Source organism: Caretta caretta, chromosome 12 (assembly GCF_965140235.1).
Source record: "Caretta caretta isolate rCarCar2 chromosome 12, rCarCar1.hap1, whole genome shotgun sequence".
NCBI lineage: Eukaryota > Metazoa > Chordata > Testudines > Cheloniidae > Caretta > Caretta caretta.
This window is the reverse complement of record NC_134217.1, coordinates 6160954-6177984: the sequence shown is the minus strand read 5'-3', so window position 1 is coordinate 6177984 and position 17031 is coordinate 6160954. Positions and strand designations below refer to the sequence as shown.

At 45.6% G+C, this 17031-nt stretch overlaps 2 protein-coding genes across 10 annotated transcripts in view; one reads left to right on the top strand and one right to left on the bottom strand.

The window, feature by feature from the left end:
• The window catches only part of LRRC36 (leucine rich repeat containing 36), a 79968-nt gene extending 75623 nt beyond the window's left edge, over positions 1-4345 (bottom strand). For 4 of the 7 annotated variants that reach the window (XR_007359283.2, XM_048870753.2, XM_048870754.2 and 1 more), the window contains exon 1: positions 4236-4345. Coding sequence is in view for 4 of the 7 variants with exons in the window: in XM_048870753.2 (XP_048726710.1) it covers positions 4236-4305 (70 nt within the window). In the remaining 3 variants the exon portion in view is untranslated. Of the gene's footprint in view, positions 1-3657; positions 3784-4235 lie in introns of those variants that run through there. The other 3 variants (XM_075118297.1, XM_048870756.2, XM_075118295.1) reach the window with 3 other exon arrangements.
• Positions 4346-4368: 23 nt separating this feature from the next.
• The window catches only part of KCTD19 (potassium channel tetramerization domain containing 19), a 47674-nt gene continuing 35011 nt past the window's right edge, over positions 4369-17031 (top strand). The window contains exons 1-2 of one of the 3 annotated variants that reach the window (XM_075118293.1): positions 4369-4503; positions 14154-14453. In XM_075118293.1, the coding sequence (XP_074974394.1) occupies positions 4501-4503; positions 14154-14453 (303 nt within the window). In that variant the 5' untranslated portion in view covers positions 4369-4500. The remainder of the gene's footprint in view (positions 4504-14153; positions 14454-17031) is intronic. The other 2 variants (XM_075118294.1, XR_012664529.1) reach the window with 2 other exon arrangements.

The following is a 17031-nucleotide window of genomic DNA, read 5'->3' as shown; positions in this document are numbered from 1 at the left end:
TCATACCCTTTAGAGCTCCACAGGAGAACTAACCTGGAGGGGAAATAGGAAATTTGGGCTTATATCGCGCTCTATTCTGCTGGTGTCTGTTACCATGACTCAACATTATCTACATTAGGGGAAATACTCTGCACTGGTAAAGTAAGTGGGCAAGTCCTTATTAAAAAAAAAAAAGTGCCATAACACACTTCTGGTACTTCCTCGAAAAGTGCCAGAATGGTGTTCCAAAGCATTCTGGCATGTCGTGATCCCTGGGTAGAGTGTTTATTCCAGGTCTGCCATGTCCTGCTGGCTTCTCAACAAGTTTCTCTTCCAGTTGTCTATCAGCATCTGGACACACCTTGGGTCAATCTTGAGGTACTACTGTCATTTGACTCACAACATGAAGACGGTGGAGGCCTTGGGGCTATGTGTCTCACTGCCCCAGAATAGAGCAGTGAGAAGTCCTCCAGGCAGCCTAGAATGGATGCAGAGAAGCAGCCAATCAGAGGGGCCACTGGAGCGGAATAAGATGGAGCGACCAGTAAGGGGCCAGATAAAAGGCAAGCAGCAAAGCAGAGTCTTCAGTTGCTGTGTGGAGCTTGATGAGGGAGGACTGGGTGCCTGGCTGGCTAGAGAAACAGGAGCAGGACCATGGACAGCTCACTGAAGAGAGCTCTCCAGACAGAACCACCCAGGGAAGGTTGCCAAAGACTGGGTGCCTGGCTGGCTGGCTAGAATAGCAGCAGGATCATGAAAAGGTCAATGTGGGAACTGAGCACAGAACCTGGACAGACCAGATAAGGGTACCGAGATGAGTCCTGCTAGTCTGGTTGCAGACTGAGCCCAGGGAGGGCTGCTGAAAAGACAGCAGCTGAGGGTACCAAGATGGGCTCCGGCTGGGTGGTTGAAGAAGGCAGTGCCTCTGGGAAAAAGCCTAAGAACTACAGCCCCATACCAGGGCCAGGATAAGAACTCGGGATTCTATACTCTGGAATTGGGGACAGCATATGCAACTTGGCTGGAGAGCTGAGTTGCCGAAGACCTGTTGAGAGAACCATTGGCTGGGGGTTGCTCACAAGAGGTGGGTGCCACCCTGTTGAAAAAACTAGACCCAAATGCAGGATCACACCCAACCAACCAAAGGGGGCCCCCCGCATGATGTGAGTGCCACCCCTGAAAAGAACTGTGACTGCAAGTACATTGGCCAAAGAAAGGGGGAACTCATAAGAGGCGGGTGCCAACCGCATTACAAAGACCATGCATGGATAAGCTTTGCAAGAACTCAGTTGGAAGAGAGCAACGTTTAAGGGATTTTCTGCAAAAGGATTTTGTTGTATATGAAAGACTAGGAATTACCTCCACAGCAGCTCAGTCTCAGCTTGGAGTTTGTTTGCACTGAACCTTAGAAGATTTGGTTTCCTGACAGCAGGTGAGAACTGTAAATTGTTATGATCACTCCCTTCTTGTGTGACCTGATCATGTTCTATACCTGGCTTAATGTTCATCCTGTCTGAGCATCTCTGGATGTCTGTAGCTCTCTCTCATTTGGTATGGCTAACATTATGCTGCTACAGCACTGAAAGAAATACAATCCTTGCCATTCCAGCTTTTTTAATTAACCTATTGATTGCGTACACTCAACTGATCTCACTACAGCCGAACTACCATAACCACACACTGACTGTGTAGCCAGCCTTGGGAACATTCAGCCAAGAATTAATTTCTATTCAGAGCAGGGCTTGACAACTCCACTTGACAGTGTTGCTAGTAGGCATATTTTCCTGGCAACTGCCATCAACTACTGCAGAACTGAGTTAATTTAAAAATAAACTATAGCTTCCAGCCCATATGGCTACAAACAAAACTCAGAACCAGAGTGTAACAGATGCGGTGCTGTCGGTGTGAATTTGCAGATAGTGCCAGTGTTTTTGCTGCTGTTCAGAGCTATTCCACACAGCAACTGAATGAAAACTAACCTGGTTCTCCTCAGTTTTCACTACTGATATTCAGTATCTTGTGGCCAATCATGAAACTGACAAAAGTCTAATCAATTTCTCTTTTCTGCTGCTTGACAGAATGAGGAAATGGAGCTGTGTGCTGGAGAAGAAAACAAGATGAACAGACTAGGGAAGGATAAAGTAAGAAACCTCCATGCAACAGCCAGAAAGCTGAGGGAGGGATAAGGGGACACAAACCAACCCTTGCAGCAACCAGGAAGCTTCTGAATGAGAGCAATGAACAGAAAAAGACTACTCATGCTTGCTTCACACAGCAGGCTGGGGGCTGGAAGGTGTTGGCTTCTCACCTGGGTAATGACATGGGGTAGTAGGAAGTTCTCATCTTTCACACAGGCATTTTGCTAGCGGGATTAGTCCTCTGTCTGTGATGTGTATGGTGAAATTTCACCACTTCTATGTGTGAGTAGGTGTGCTGTTGTGAGTGCATGGATGGGTGTAGAATATGAAAGGGCACTGGAGGGAAGTGAGAGAAGAAAGATGAGAGAAAATGTAAGGGCTTTGAATCAGCCAGAATAGGGATTCAAATCTGGATCTATAGGAGTGCCCTAATGACTAGGTCAGGGCTACACACATGCCCACAATGACTGTCTTTTATGTAGGGCTCAATCTGGTGGACTCAGGTCATGCCTACTGGATTGGGCCTTGCACGGGAAATAGATGGGGAAAAGCCTAGCTTGAGAATCCTGCCAGCGCTTAGTTGCCAAGTGACAGGACGTAGGTGGCTCTGCTTGTACCCCGTGGCAGAAGGTTAGGCACCTAGGAACTTCAGCTGGCAGTTGAGCAATGTTTTTTGTGAATGGGAGTGGGCCTAAGAGTTGGTCTTAGGCACCTTAAGAGGGACTTAACCACCTAAGTCCTTTTTTTTTTTTTTTTTTGTGAATCTAGCCATTAGGGGATGGTGCCTTCCCGCTGTTTATTGTTGTCCTACTCAGCACTGATAGTATTTGCAGCATGCAAATGAGTGTGCCAAAGGAGAGACATGTTCCTCTGACTGCATAGACCACCAGAGAGATTGAACAGACTATGCATCATAATACTGATTGTCAGATTTTCCCACTTCAAAGATCCCTCTGAATCATACTGCTGTTTTGCATCTGTGCACACTACTGCGTGACAAGCTAGAAAATGCTGCGAAGACTATGCAGGTCCTGTTTGTTCCCCACTCTGTGCTTGCAGCACTTTGTCTATAGGAATGTGTCCCTTCAACAGGGCTCGTGTATCTTACGCAAATGATACCTTTGTGCGGGTCCCGCTGTCCATCACTATTTCAGCTATCGCCATGACCTTCAGTTTTGTTTATGGAAGTAAGGAGGCATTAACAACTCCCAGATAATGTATCAGAACCAGCGTTGTACACTTCTATATACCCTGATGCTGACCTCCCCCTACCACAATGGGCTGGCATATGGTTTCATATCAAAGGGACACCTTTTACTATTACTAAAATATTTAATTGGTCAGACCCCGAGGCATCATAAAAACCAGGGTCCTATTATGGTGGGCCTAAGCAAGCACAGACGTTTCCTTTGACGTGGAGCCTGGGAAACGGGCCACCACTTATGTGCCTGGCTGCGGCGTGCACCTGTGCGGATGGCTACTAGCGCTCTTGCCCTGTTGAATGAGCGTCGTTTCCCGGACGGTCGGTCCTGATACTCACGGGCGATCGCTGCTCCCTGGGTTCCTGTGCTTCCAACCATGACGGTTCCACAAATGCCCCTGCCTACCCCAGTGTCGCCCAGTACCCGTGCTGTGCCCTGCCGGCTGCCCCAGTACCGGCCCCCTGCTGCCGCCCCCAAATACCCTGAGGCCCTGATTACACCCCAAGTCCCTGCTGCCGCCCCCCAAATACCCTGGGGCCCTGATTACACCCCAAGTCCCTGCTGCCGCCCCCCAAATACCCTGAGGCCCTGATTACACCCCAAGTCCCTGCTGCCGCCCCCCAAATACCCTGGGGCCCTGGTTACATCCCAAGTCCCTGCTGCCGCCCCCCAAATACCCTGGGGCCCTGATTACACCCCAAGTCCCTGCTGCCGCCCCCCAAATACCCTGGGGCCCTGATTACACCCCAAGTCCCTGCTGCCGCCCCCCAAATACCCTGGGGCCCTGGTTCTCCCTCCCCAGGCGCATGCCTCAAGCCCCTGCCCCCAAATACCCTGGGGCCCCCGTTCTGCCCCCAGGACCCTGGTGCTGCCCCGTCAGCATTTCCCGCATCCCCAGGCCTGCCGGGGGCGGTACCTGGGCCAATTCCCCGCAGCGCCGCCTGCTCCCGGATCCAGGCCTCGCTGAGCTCCAGCTGCAGCGCCATCCCGGCCTGTTGCCGGGCAACGCAGCCAAACACCCACCGCGCGCGCGCGCCTAGGACAAGGGGCGGCGGCACGCGCAGAGCTCGGAAGATGGAGGGCGCGCGCAGCCCCGCGGCGGGGCCCGTTACTGGAACCTCAGTCCAGCGCCCTCCCGCCCCGCCCGCGCGGGAAGAGGGGCCGCCGCCGCCGCCTTCGCCATGGTATGGACCATGAACGGAGAGGAGAGGGCGGCGCCCCCTGGATCAGAGGGGGGAGAGCGGCCCCCTCTGGGATCAAAGAGGGGAAAGTGGGCCACCCCCGTGGGATCAAAGTGGGGAGGAGAGAACTGTCCCCCATGGGATCAAAATGGGGAGGAGAGAGCTGCCTCCATGGGATCAAAGGGGAGGGGGCAGCCAAAGGGGGGAGGAGAGAGCGGCCCCCCATGGGATCAAAGGGGAGGGGGCAGCCAAAGGGGGGAGGAGAGAGCGGCCCCCCATGGGATCAAGTGGCAATGGGCAGCCAATGGGGGGAGGAGAGAGCGGCCCCCCATGGGATTAAAGTGGGGAGGAGAGAGCTGCGCCCCATGGGATCAGGGGGGAGGGAGCAGCCAATGGGGGGAGGAGAGAGTGGCCCCCCCATGGGATTAAAGTGGGGAGGAGAGAGCTGCCCCCCATGACATCAAGGGGGAGGGGGCAGCCAAATGGGGCGGAGAGAGCTGCCCCCCATGGGATCAAAGGGAGAAGGAGAGAGTGGCCCCTTATGGGGTCAAAGGGGGGAGGAGAGAGCAGCCTCCCTGGGATGCAAGGGGGAGAGGGAACAAAGGCCCCCATGGTATCAAAGAGGGAACAGGGGGCATCCCTCCTCTGGGAGCATTGTGGGCGGAGGAGGGAGAAGTTGGGAAGGTTGCCAACTTTGTAATAGCACAATCTGAGCGTCCCTGTCCCGCCCCTTCTCCGAGGCCTCACCCCGCTCACTCCATCCCCCCTCCGTTCATTGCTTGCTTTCCCCCACCCTCACTCGCTCATTTGGCCCGGGCTGGGGAGGGTATCTTTTCACCCAGCTGTTCCAAGCAATGCATGAGTCGATGTGCAAACATTGTCTCTATTGCTCTCCTGTGATGGAGATGTAATTGTAATGGATTCCTCAGTTGAGGGCATCATGGTTGGTGTCTGCCCAGCCAGCTTGTCCCTGAGGCTTTGTATGCACAGAGACTGGCACTGCGTCATTGCAATCGGGTTTAATCGGAGCTTTCAGTGCCGGTCCATGCGTAGATGCTCTCAAATCTTTTTTGTTTTGTTTAAACTGACTTGAGTTTGGGGCCCTCTTCTCCCAAAACAGGCATCCACATGCAGACTTGTGCTGAAATAGTTGGTGTGAATTGCAGCTGATTTCATTACTTCACTTTCTGTTTCTGGGAAGTCGAGGCCTGAGTGTTGCGTTCACTGATGCAGAGCAGTTCACATAATTGTCATATTACAGGCAGGGAGATTGGAGCACAGAAGCCACACAGCTGGAGAGTGGAAGAGCCAGGTGTGGAGCCCAGTGTTCCTGTTGGAGTTGATTGGGCTGTCCTCAAACAGTTTTGTTCCTTTCTTTCTGACACTTCCTGACTCCAGAGATTTCAGGCTGCAGGATGGTCCATTGGAGAGCCTTTGAAACCAGATGCAGTATAGAGCAGCTCAGCTTCAAGTTCATTGAGTTTGCTGCAGTTTACTGTGTGGCTGTTTCAGGCTGGACCTTTAAATAGTGAGACTGTGTCGGAAGTGCGTAGATGTTAAACAAACAAAAAAAAATCCATGATGCATTTTGTTAGAGTAAGAGTTCATTAGTTTGCCCTGGAGTAATTATGTAGTGCACTCTGTGCCTGTCTGTTGGCTGTTGCTCTCCTCCACAGAGGCTGCTGCAGTTCCATGATGCTTTATGTGTATAAAATGAAAGGTGCTATGTAAATATAAAATATTACTACAGCATACTCTTCTTCAATGGGACACACTATATGAGGATAGCTGTTTTATTGGGACATTTCAGAGTGTTATGCTGGAAAGTGTTATGCTGTCAGGTGTGTCTTTGATAAAGAGACAATCACAAACTTTGTTAAATGTGTGGAGCAACTAAATGCTGCTTCATGTAGTGATAACTGGAAACATTAGGAAGCCATTGCCCAAAGCAATGGGCTATATTATGAGGCCAATCAGAAACTAAGGCTATGGCCACACTAGCACTTTTGCCAGTAAAACTTTAGTCAGTCAGGGGTGTGGAAAAAAAACACACTCCTGACTGACAAAAGTTTCACCAGCAAAAGTACTGGTGTGAACAGCACTGCGTTGGCGGGAGATGCTCTCCTGCTGACATAGTACCTCCACTCGTTAGGGGTTTGTTAATTAGAGCAGCTAGATGGGAGACCTTACAGCGGTACAGCTGTGCTGCTGTAAGGTCTGTAGTGTAGACATAGTGTTAGCCTTGTTGTCTGCCTGTTGTCCTGTGTGTCCTGGGACTAACTGCAAACACAGAGGTGAGGGGATTGATTGGCTGCAGCTGTGTGTATCTGTGTGTGGTAGAAGCAGAAACCGAACAAGAAGTGAGAGAGAAGTCATGAGTGTGGACCAGACATGAAGCAGAGATATGGAGAGGCAGGCTTTGAAATAGTGAGCCAAGAAACTGCCTGTGTTGACTTTTTCCCCACTGTGTTCAAGGAAACAAGATTTTATGCCTGGTAAATAAACAGGATTGCACCAAAGTAATACCTGACTTATATAATCAATTTTTTTCCCCTCATGGAAACAGTTTGGCAAGGCCCTAGGCATTGGCTAACTGCTCAGGCCAAAAGGGGCAACAATAGGAAAATGACTCAGGGCTTGTCTACACTTAAAACACTACAGTGGCAACTCCTGCAATTCCTTAGTCTTTAAAAAGTTCAGAAGGACTAGTGGGGGGACGGACTGGGGCAGAGGCACAGACAGCTGCAGCGGCACAGGAGCTAGCAAACAGAGCTGTAAACAGGGGAGTTTCAGTGGGAGTTCTGTTGGAGGAGAAGGTATTTGTATTTGGTTCTGTATTTGTATTATTTGTATGTGGAGAGGCTTGCAGGGGCTTTGTGCTGGGAGAGAAGCTGAGCCCTGATTAGGGGGCGGGGCTTCTCTGAGTAGGGGTCCTAAAAGGTAGCAGCCAGTCAGGCAGCAGCCAGCAAACAGAGCTGTAAACAGGGGAGTCTGTCTTGTGGTGCTTGTTTTTTGCTGTGGGTGGTGGTGTTTTGGTGTGGTTCGTGTTTCCCAGATTAACAGGGTTTAGGTGGGAAGGCTATGGCAGATACAGAGGCAGCAGTGGGAGTGACCCATGTAGCGGAAGACACAATGAAGATGACTGGATGTGGAAGCTGCGGTATGTACATGATCCTGGAGGGGGCACCTGGTAAGAGTTTTGTCTGTATGAAGTGCCGTCTGATTGAGCTGATGGAGGAAAAGATCTGAGGTTTGGGGATGCAGGTGGAAAGTCTGGTAGAGTTTAGGACGGGGTTTGATCAGATTATGGAGCAAAGATATGAGGTATCTGAAGGGAAAAGCTCTGACTTGCAGATGGAAGCAGGACCGGGAATTCTGAGGGGAGACTGGGTGAGGAAAGTGGTCAGTGGAAGCATGTGACTAAAAGAACCAGGCAAAGGAAAAGACGGGCTAGTGAAGGAGAAATAGAGCTTAAGAATAGGTATGCAGAGTTGGAAAATGAAGAAGGGGCTCAGCAGGTAGTCACTGAAGGTGGAAGGGCAAGGAAGAAGAGAAGAGCGGCTAGTCCTATAGGAAAAGGGGAAGAGTTAATGGAGATTACACCAAATATGAGCCCCAGGAGGATACAGGATGGGTTAAAGAGGATTACAAGGGAGAATAGGAATGGAAAGAACTTGCAGCCAGAGGGAACAGGGGATAGACTGGAGAATAGCACCGTCACTAGGAAAAGACAGGTCTATGTGATTGGGGACTCTTTACTGAGAAGAATAGATAGGCCTGTAACCAGAGCTGATCCGGAGAATAGGAGGGTGTGCTGTCTTCCAGGTGCTAAGATACGGGATGTAGACCTGAGGTTGAAAAGGATTCTAAAGGGAGCAGGAAAGAATCCCCTAATTATCCTTCATGTGGGAACAAATGATATGGCTAGATTCTCGCTGGAAAGTATTAAGGGAGACTGTGCTAGGTTGAGGAAGACGCTTAAGGAAATTGAGGCTCAGGTGATCTTTAGTGGGATTCTGCCTGTTCCTAGAGAAGGGCAACAAAGGTGTGACAAGATTATAACTATCAACAGATGGCTTAGGCAGTGGTGCTATAAGGAGGGCTTTGGGATGTATGGCCACTGGGAGGCATTCATGGATAGAGGACAGTTCTCTCGGGATGGACTTCATTTGAGTAGGGAAGGAAATAGACTTCTAGGATGGAGGCTGGCACAACTGATTAAGAGAGCTTTAAACTAGGAATTAGGGGGAGATGGTTGGGAGATGTCCAGGTAATCTCCACGCCAGAATTTAGCATTGAGAGGAAAGAAAATGAAGTAAGAGTGGATACAGCCATGGGTAGGAGGAAGGGCAGTGTAGGTACAAGTCTAATAGGTTATACTGGTAGTAAAATGACTGTGCCTAATAGGGTACAGAATGTGAGTGAGGCCAAACAGCAAAAATTAAGATGTTTGTACACTAATGCGAGGAGCCTAGGTAACAAAATGGAGGAACTAGAGCTACTGGTGCAGGAAGTGAAACCAGATATTATAGGGATAACAGAAACATGGTGGAATAGTAGTCATGACTGGGCTACAGGTATTGAAGGGTATGTGCTGTTTAGGAAAGACCGAAATAAAGGTAAAGGTGGTAGAGTAGCATTGTATATCAATGATGAGATAGAATGTAAAGAAATAAGCGATGAAATGGATATGACTGAGTTCGTCTAGGCAAAAATTAAATTGGGGAAGAAAACTATTAGAGCCTCCTTTGGGATAGTGCTTGGGGTGTGCTATAGACCGCCGGGATCTAATTTGGATATGGATAGAGCCCTTTTTAATGTTTTTAATAAAGTAAATACTAATGGAAACTGTGTGATCATGGGAGACTTTAACTTCCCAGATATAGACTGGAGGACGAGTGCTAGTAATAATAACAGGGCTCAGATTTTCCTAGATGAGATAGCTGATGGATTCCTTCAGCAAGTAGTTGCTGAACCGACTAGAGAGGATGCCATTTTAGATTTGGTTTTGGTGAGTAGTGAGGACCTCATAGAAGAAATGGTTGTAGGGGATAATCTTGGCTCAAGTGATCATGAGCTAATTCAGTTCAAACTGAACGGAAGGATTAATAAAAATAAATCTGCAGCTAGGGTTTTTGATTTCAAAAGGGCTGACTTTCAAAAATTAAGGAAATTAGTTAGGGAAGTGGATTGGACTGAAGAATTTATGGATCTAAAGGTAGAGGAGGCCTGGGATTATTTTAAATCAAAGCTGCAGAAGCTATCGGAAGCCTGCATCCCAAGTAAGGGGAAAAAATCATAGGCAGGAGTTGTAGACGAAGCTGGATGAGCAAGCATCTCAGAGAGGTGATTAAGAAAAAGCAGAAAGCATATAGGGAGTGGAAGAAGGGAGGGATCAGCAAGGAAAGCTACCTTATTGAGGTCAGAACATGTAGGGATAAAGTGAGACAGGCTAAAAGTTAAGTAGAGTTGGACCTTGCAAAGGGAATTAAAAGCAGTAGTAAAAGGTTCTATAGCCATATAAATAAGAAGAAAACAAAGAAGGAAGAAGTGGGACTGCTAAACACTGAGGATGGAGTGGAGGTCAAGGATAATCTAGGCATGGCCCAATATCTAAACAAATACTTTGCCTCAGTCTTTAATAAGACTAAAGAGGATCTTAGGGATAATTGTAGCATGACAAATGGGAATGAGGATATGGAGGTAGACATCACCATATTTGAGGTAGAAGCAAAACTCAAACAGCTTAATGGGACTAAATCGGGGGGCCCAGATAATCTTCATTGAAGAATATTAAAGGAATTGGCCCAAGAAATTGCAAGCCCATTAGCAAGAATTTTTAATTAATCTGTAAACTCAGGGGTTGTACCGTATGATTGGAGAATTGCTAACATAGTTCCTATTTTTAAGAAAGGGAAAAAAAGTGATCCGGGTAATTATAGGCCTGTTAGTTTGACATCTGTAGTATGCAAGGTCTTGGAAAAATTTTTGAAGGAGAAGGTAGTTAAGGACATTGAAGTCAATGGTAAATGGGACAAAATACAACATGGTTTTACAAAAGGTAGATCGTGCCAAACCAACCTGATCTCCTTCTTTGAGAAAGTAACAGATTTTTTAGACAAAGGAAATGCAGTGGATCTAATTTACCTAGATTTTAGTAAGGCATTTGATACCGTGCCACATGGGGAATTATTAGTTAAATGGATAAGATGGGGATCAATAGGAAAATTGAAAGGTGGATAAGGAATTGGTTAACGGGGAGACTACAACGGGTCCTACTGAAAGGTGAACTGTCAGGCTGGAGGGAGGTTACCAGTGGAGTTCCTCAAGGATCGGTTTTGGGACCAATCTTATTTAATCTTTTTATTACTGACCTTGGCACAAAAAGTGGGAGTGTGCTAATAAAGTTTGCGGATGATACAAAGCTGGGAGGTATTGCCAATTTAGAGAAGGACAGGGATACCCTACAGGAGGATCTGGATGACCTTGTAAACTGGAGTAATAGGATGAAATTTAATAGTGAGAAGTGTGAGGTCATGCATTTAGGGATTAATAACAAGAATTTTAGTTATAAGCTAGGGACGCATCAATTAGAAGTAACGGAGGAGGAAAAGGACCTTGGAGTATTGGTTGATCATAGGATGACTTGTTTCAGAGTAACAGCCGTGTTAGTCAGTATTCGCAAAAAGAAAAGGAGTACTTGTGGCACCTTAGAGACTAACCAATTTATTTGAGCATGAGCTTTCGTGAGCTACAGCTCACTTAATGTGGTCTTGGATGCATCAGGAGAGGTATTTCCAGTAGGGATAAGGAGGTTTTAGTACCGTTATACAAGGCACTGGTGAGACCTCACCTGGAATACTGTGTGCAGTTATGGTCTCCCATGTTTAAGAAGGATGAATTCAAACTGGAACAGGTACAGAGAAGGGCTACTAGGATGATCCAAGGAATGGAAAACTTGTCTTATGAAAGGAGATTCAGGGAGCTTGGCTTGTTTAGCCTAACTAAAAGAAGGTTGAGGGGAGATATGATTGCTCTCTATAAATATATCAGAGGGATAAATACCAGAGAGGGAGAGGAATTATTTAAGCTCAGTACCAACGTGGACACAAGAACAAATAGATATAAACTGGCCACTAGGAAATTTAGACTAGAAATTAGACGAAGGTTTTTAACCATCAGAGGAGTGAAGTTTTGGAATAGCCTTCCAAGGGAAGCAGTGGGGGCAAAAGATCTATCTGGCTTTAAGATTAAACTCGATAAGTTTATGGAGGAGATGGTATGATGGGATAACATGGTTTTGGTAATTAAATATTCATGGTAAATAGGCCCAATGGCCTGTGATGGGCTATTAGATGGGGTGAGATCTGAGTTACCCAGGAAAGAATTTTCTGTAGTATCTGGCTGCTGAATCTTTCCCATATGCTCAGGGTTTAGCTGATCGCCATATTTGGGGTCGGAAAGGAATTTTCCTCCAGGGCAGATTGGAAGAAGCCCTGGAGGTTTTTCGCCTTCCTCTGTAGCATGGGGCACGGGTCACTTGCTGGAGGATTCTCTGCTCCTTGAAGTCTTTAAACTACGATTTGAGGACTTCAATAGCACAGATATAGGTGTGAGGTTTTTTTTGTAGGAGTGGTGGGTGAAATTCTGTGGCCTGCGTTGTGCAGGAGGTCAGACTAGATGATCATAATGGTCCCTTCTGACCTAAATATCTATGAATCTATGACGTAGTGGGGTGACGACATTGAGCCTGGAGCTCAATGGGAGTGGCAGTGCAGGGCCACATGGGGACATGTGCTGCTGTGCCTGGCTGAATCGTTAATGGAAGTGCAGGGACACACAGGGACAGGGTCACATGTGCCTGACTGAATGGGAGAGGCTAGGGGTCAGCCAGGGTCTGCATGGGGAAGGCTCCCCAACTCCCTAACAATCCCTCCCCACCAAAAAACCTGTGCCACAATTCTACCACCCACACCCAACAACCCTCCAGGTTCATTCTCAGACTCCTTCCCAGCAGTTACTTCCCTCTCCCTCAGCTCCTCCATTACCCCTGACTCCGCAAGGCTTTGCACTGCTTCTGAGGGGTGCAGGAAATACGTTTTTGTATTGTAGTTTAAATGAACTATTACTCTAAGTTCTGTATTAATATGCCTAGTCAGGATTCAATTTTTCAAAAAACATTTCCCGAATCTTTTTTGTTGCCTGTTTTGTTACAGACATACTTGCTGACAGGTAATTTGAAACAAATTACCAAACTAATTGAAACTGGCAGGATTATATTGTGTTATTTTGACAAGTAAATGTGCAGCATTTTGCAGAATTTTAAAATATTGTGTGCAGAATTCCAATTCATACAATTCCAATTCCATACAATTTTGAAATTTTTGGTGCAGAATTCCCCCAGGAATAGCTGCTGTAGGGCTTCAGGAAAGATGCTTCCTATGCCTACAGGAGGGCTTCTCCCATTGGCGGAGGTATTCCACCTCCCCGATAGGCGTTAGCTATGTTGTCAAGAGAAGCCCTCCCATTGACTTAGCGCTATCTACACTGGGGGTTAGGTCGGTTTAACTGTGTTGCACAAGAGGGGGGGATTTTTCACACCCCTGAGTGACACAGTTTTACCAGCCTCATATCATAATGTAGACATGGTCTAACTTTAGTCTTTCTTGATTAAAGAAATTTGCCATATGGATATAAATTTAAGATATATAAATTTTCATCTGAAATTTCTAGTTAAAATGATCTTAAGAAGGCATTAGTTAATGTTAAGTGTATATATAAGAAATTAGAGTAAAAACTTTACAGGGATGTTGTAATTATCTCAAAAACAAGCATTAAAATACAGGTACTTCAGGGTTAAAGTTCACCTTAAAAGAAATCCAAATGTGTTAACCTCTGGAAATTCACAATTAGGGTACCCAGGCAATCCCCCCCACTTCCCCCCCCGGCCCCTTATGAAATAATCAGAATTGTGACTGAACATTCCATAATAATAGTTCATATATGCATTTCTAGATAGGAACAAAATATTTTTCTGTGATAGTTGTAAGATGCATTCATGTGTTATTCAGAGTTGTTTAGGATAGTACCTTATTAGTGCTGTTCTATTTTGGATTTTACTGCTATGTGTTTTCTGCTACTACACACACTGGGGCCAGGCTGATCTCACATTAATATAAATCACTGAACTTTACTGAAGCCAACTGAGTTACAGGTCTGTCAAACACCAGTGTAAGTGATTATAGTCAGGCCCATTGTTGTCAGACATGTAAGTACTTACTAGATGCTCAATTTTATTTGCGCATCTACAAATGATATTATTCTTTAAATTTTACTTTTCATTCAATGGTAACAAACTCACTATGCATTTTGGACCTGACTTTCGAATGATGTATTGTGTGCCTAATTTGCATGCACAGTTACCATACTTGTGTGAAATATGGTGTTTGTATGCACAAGTGATTGTGTAGGTAAGGTAATTGGTCATATGCATACTTTTTTCATCAGGCCCAAAATGTGTACTAAGTGTGCTGCCACTGAATAGAAAATCAAATGTAAAGACCACTGGCATTTAAAATAAATTATTATAAGACCCTGCTTCAGAACTTACCTGTTCACTCTAGCCTATTGATATGATTTTCTTTTTTAATTAGAAGGAACCAGAGATAGTTAATGAATCTACAGAAGAGGACTCAATTCATTTTAATGTTGGCGGCTGGCATTTCTCTATTCCTAAAAGTAAAATTGCTCAGTTTCCAGAATCTCTGCTTTGGAAAGAATCTTCTTCCCTGGTTCCGTCTGAAAACCCAAGACTATTCATTGACCGAGATGGATTCACCTTTAGGCACGTCCATTATTATCTGCATACCTCAAAGTTGTCTTTTTCCAGCTGTGCTGAATTGAACTTGTTGTATGAACAAGCATTAATTTTGCAGCTGACACCTTTATTGCAGGTACAGTGTGATGTTATGTATTACTTTTATACAGCTTTTGTTAATTCATAAATAATAATGACCATATAAAGATTTCAGAGTATGTGTGAATATATAGATGCTTGGAATGGATGCCTAACAATTAATTTCAATATATACTCATTCATTATGGGCTGCTGAGTACAGAAATAAATCCCGAATATGACATTTGACCTTTCCGTCAGAGGCCATTGAAAGGTCTGTACTCATATTAAAAACACAGATCCATAGAAACATAGGGCTGGAAGGGTTCTTAAGAGGTCATCTATTCCAGCCCCTGCACTGAGGCAGGACCAAGTAAATCTAGATCATCTCTAACAGATGTTTGTCCAACCTGTTCTTTAAAACCTCCAGTGAGCGTGTGATGGTTTTCAGGGTACCCAGGACTGTGAATAACCTGCTTGCTCCCTGCATCTAGCTTGAGAGACTCTTGCTTGTGCTTAACCCGGTATCTGCTCCCTGACACCATCAATGTAGCCACTCACACGCTTTCCTCTGGACTCTGCCAGCCCTTAGCTTGTCTTGCAGGTTAGCAATAGGTGCACCCCAGTCCTCAAGCACCTTTGAAGCATTCTTCTGTAGTGTCCAGCCCTTTTCCCACTGAACACTGATAGAAATACCAGGTCTGCTGTACCTAAGGGAACAGTGTACCTACCAGCTTGTGTGATTCAACTCAGAAGCTGAAGTACCTTGCTTAATATCACAGCACTTAAATATATTATAGGGAAAACAAGGAGAAGTTTATTATCAAAGATTCAAGTTATAGTGAGTAAGGATATTGGAAACAAAATTATAACACACTTTCTAGAGACTAAACTTAACAAACAGGTTAACCTCCTGTCTAAAGACATTTATCTCACCCAATGAATGTCTTTTACTGTATCTTCAGCCAAGGTTGGCTGAGATCCCGTTTTCATGAGTGTAAATGCACTGCCCATTTACTTCCTACGTGCAGGATAAGGGGGTGTCTTGTTTGCCTTCTTCTTATATCCCTAAAGTTCATTGTATGTACTGTAAAAAGAAAAGGAGTACTTGTGGCACCTTAGAGACTAACCAATTTATTTGAGCATGAGCTTTCGTGAGCCACAGCTCACTTCATCAGATGTGTACCGTGGAAACTGCAGCAGACTTTATATACACACAGAGAATATGTACAAGTACTCCTTTTCTTTTTGCGAATACAGACTAACACGGCTGTTCCTCTGAAACCTGTATGTACTGTAGTTAGTTTTCCTTTTGTGCTTCTGCCCTGTTGACTTCCAACCTCTTTGATAACTTCATATGTAAATGGGCATCCATTTTATTAGCTTACAATGCTTAATTTAAATCTGACTGAGAGATAAATAAACATCTTTTGTCTGACAGAAAACTTGTTTCTTCATGTCTGCTGGTGATTATACCTTGATACAGAATCTAAGAACACATTTTCAGTGTATATACCTAATTCCTTACATAGTATCTGTCTATGCAGTGTTGTTGTGCCATGTTGGTCCCAGGATATTAGAGACAAGATGGATGTCTGTTGGACCAACTTCTGTATTGTAAGCTTCTGCGCTTACATAGAGCTCTCCAGACCTAAAGAAGAGGTCTGTGTAAGCTCGAAAGCTTGCTCTGTCATCAGCACAAGTTGATCCAACAGAAGATATCACCTCACCCACCTTGTCTCTCTTTAATATACTGGGACCAACACAGTTCCAACAACACTGCATATGTGATTCCCATGTCTTATCTTCATGTACTTGTGCAATGTCATCTTCTGTGTCCTCTTCCTCCTCCTTGTTATCATCAATTTCTTCAACGTCCCCTACCTCAACTTCCTCTACCTCCCGTACCCACGCACACAGATCCTAAACCCTGCGCACACAGCGAAACACCCGCGCAGAAACATTTGCACAGAAGCACAACAATTTGCGCACATGGACTGTCAAAAATTAGAGGGAACATTGGTAATCACTGTTTGGCACACAGGCTAGTGCCTCTTCCTCACTGACATTTAGCTGGGATGAGCAAGTATATCTGAGCGTAATTTCAGTGCTACATGTATCACTGAGAGAAATTCATCTTCCAGCTCAGTCTTGTATATTGTAATAGTTGATACATTTTCTTCTCCTGCCCTGTCTTAACAGTTTAGAGCAGAGGTTTTCAGCCTGTGGTTTCTGGACCCTTGGGGGCCCACAGACTATGTCTAAGGGATCTGCAAAAAGTGACTATGAAAATAAAGTTTCAAATCCCAGAAAAGGCATTCCATTTTTCTGATCAATCAAAGTATGTGAATACCCTCCCCTATCAGGTCAAAACCCAGAAGTGTTGTCATTACCACAGAAGCCCACAGTTTAGCACCCTTTCTCATGTGGCGTCAAATTCTGTGCAGAGCATGTGTAACATTCATAGTTGAATTCTGTTCAGTCAGTTTTCAATCTAAGACTCTATGGTAAGGGTCCGCAGACCACAAGTTGTATTTCCAAAGGGGTTTTACCTCCATTTTAGGGGGTCTGCAAATGGAAAAAAGGTTGAAAACCACTGGTTTAGAGAAAGGGATATGGTGGAATTTGAAAGGCAC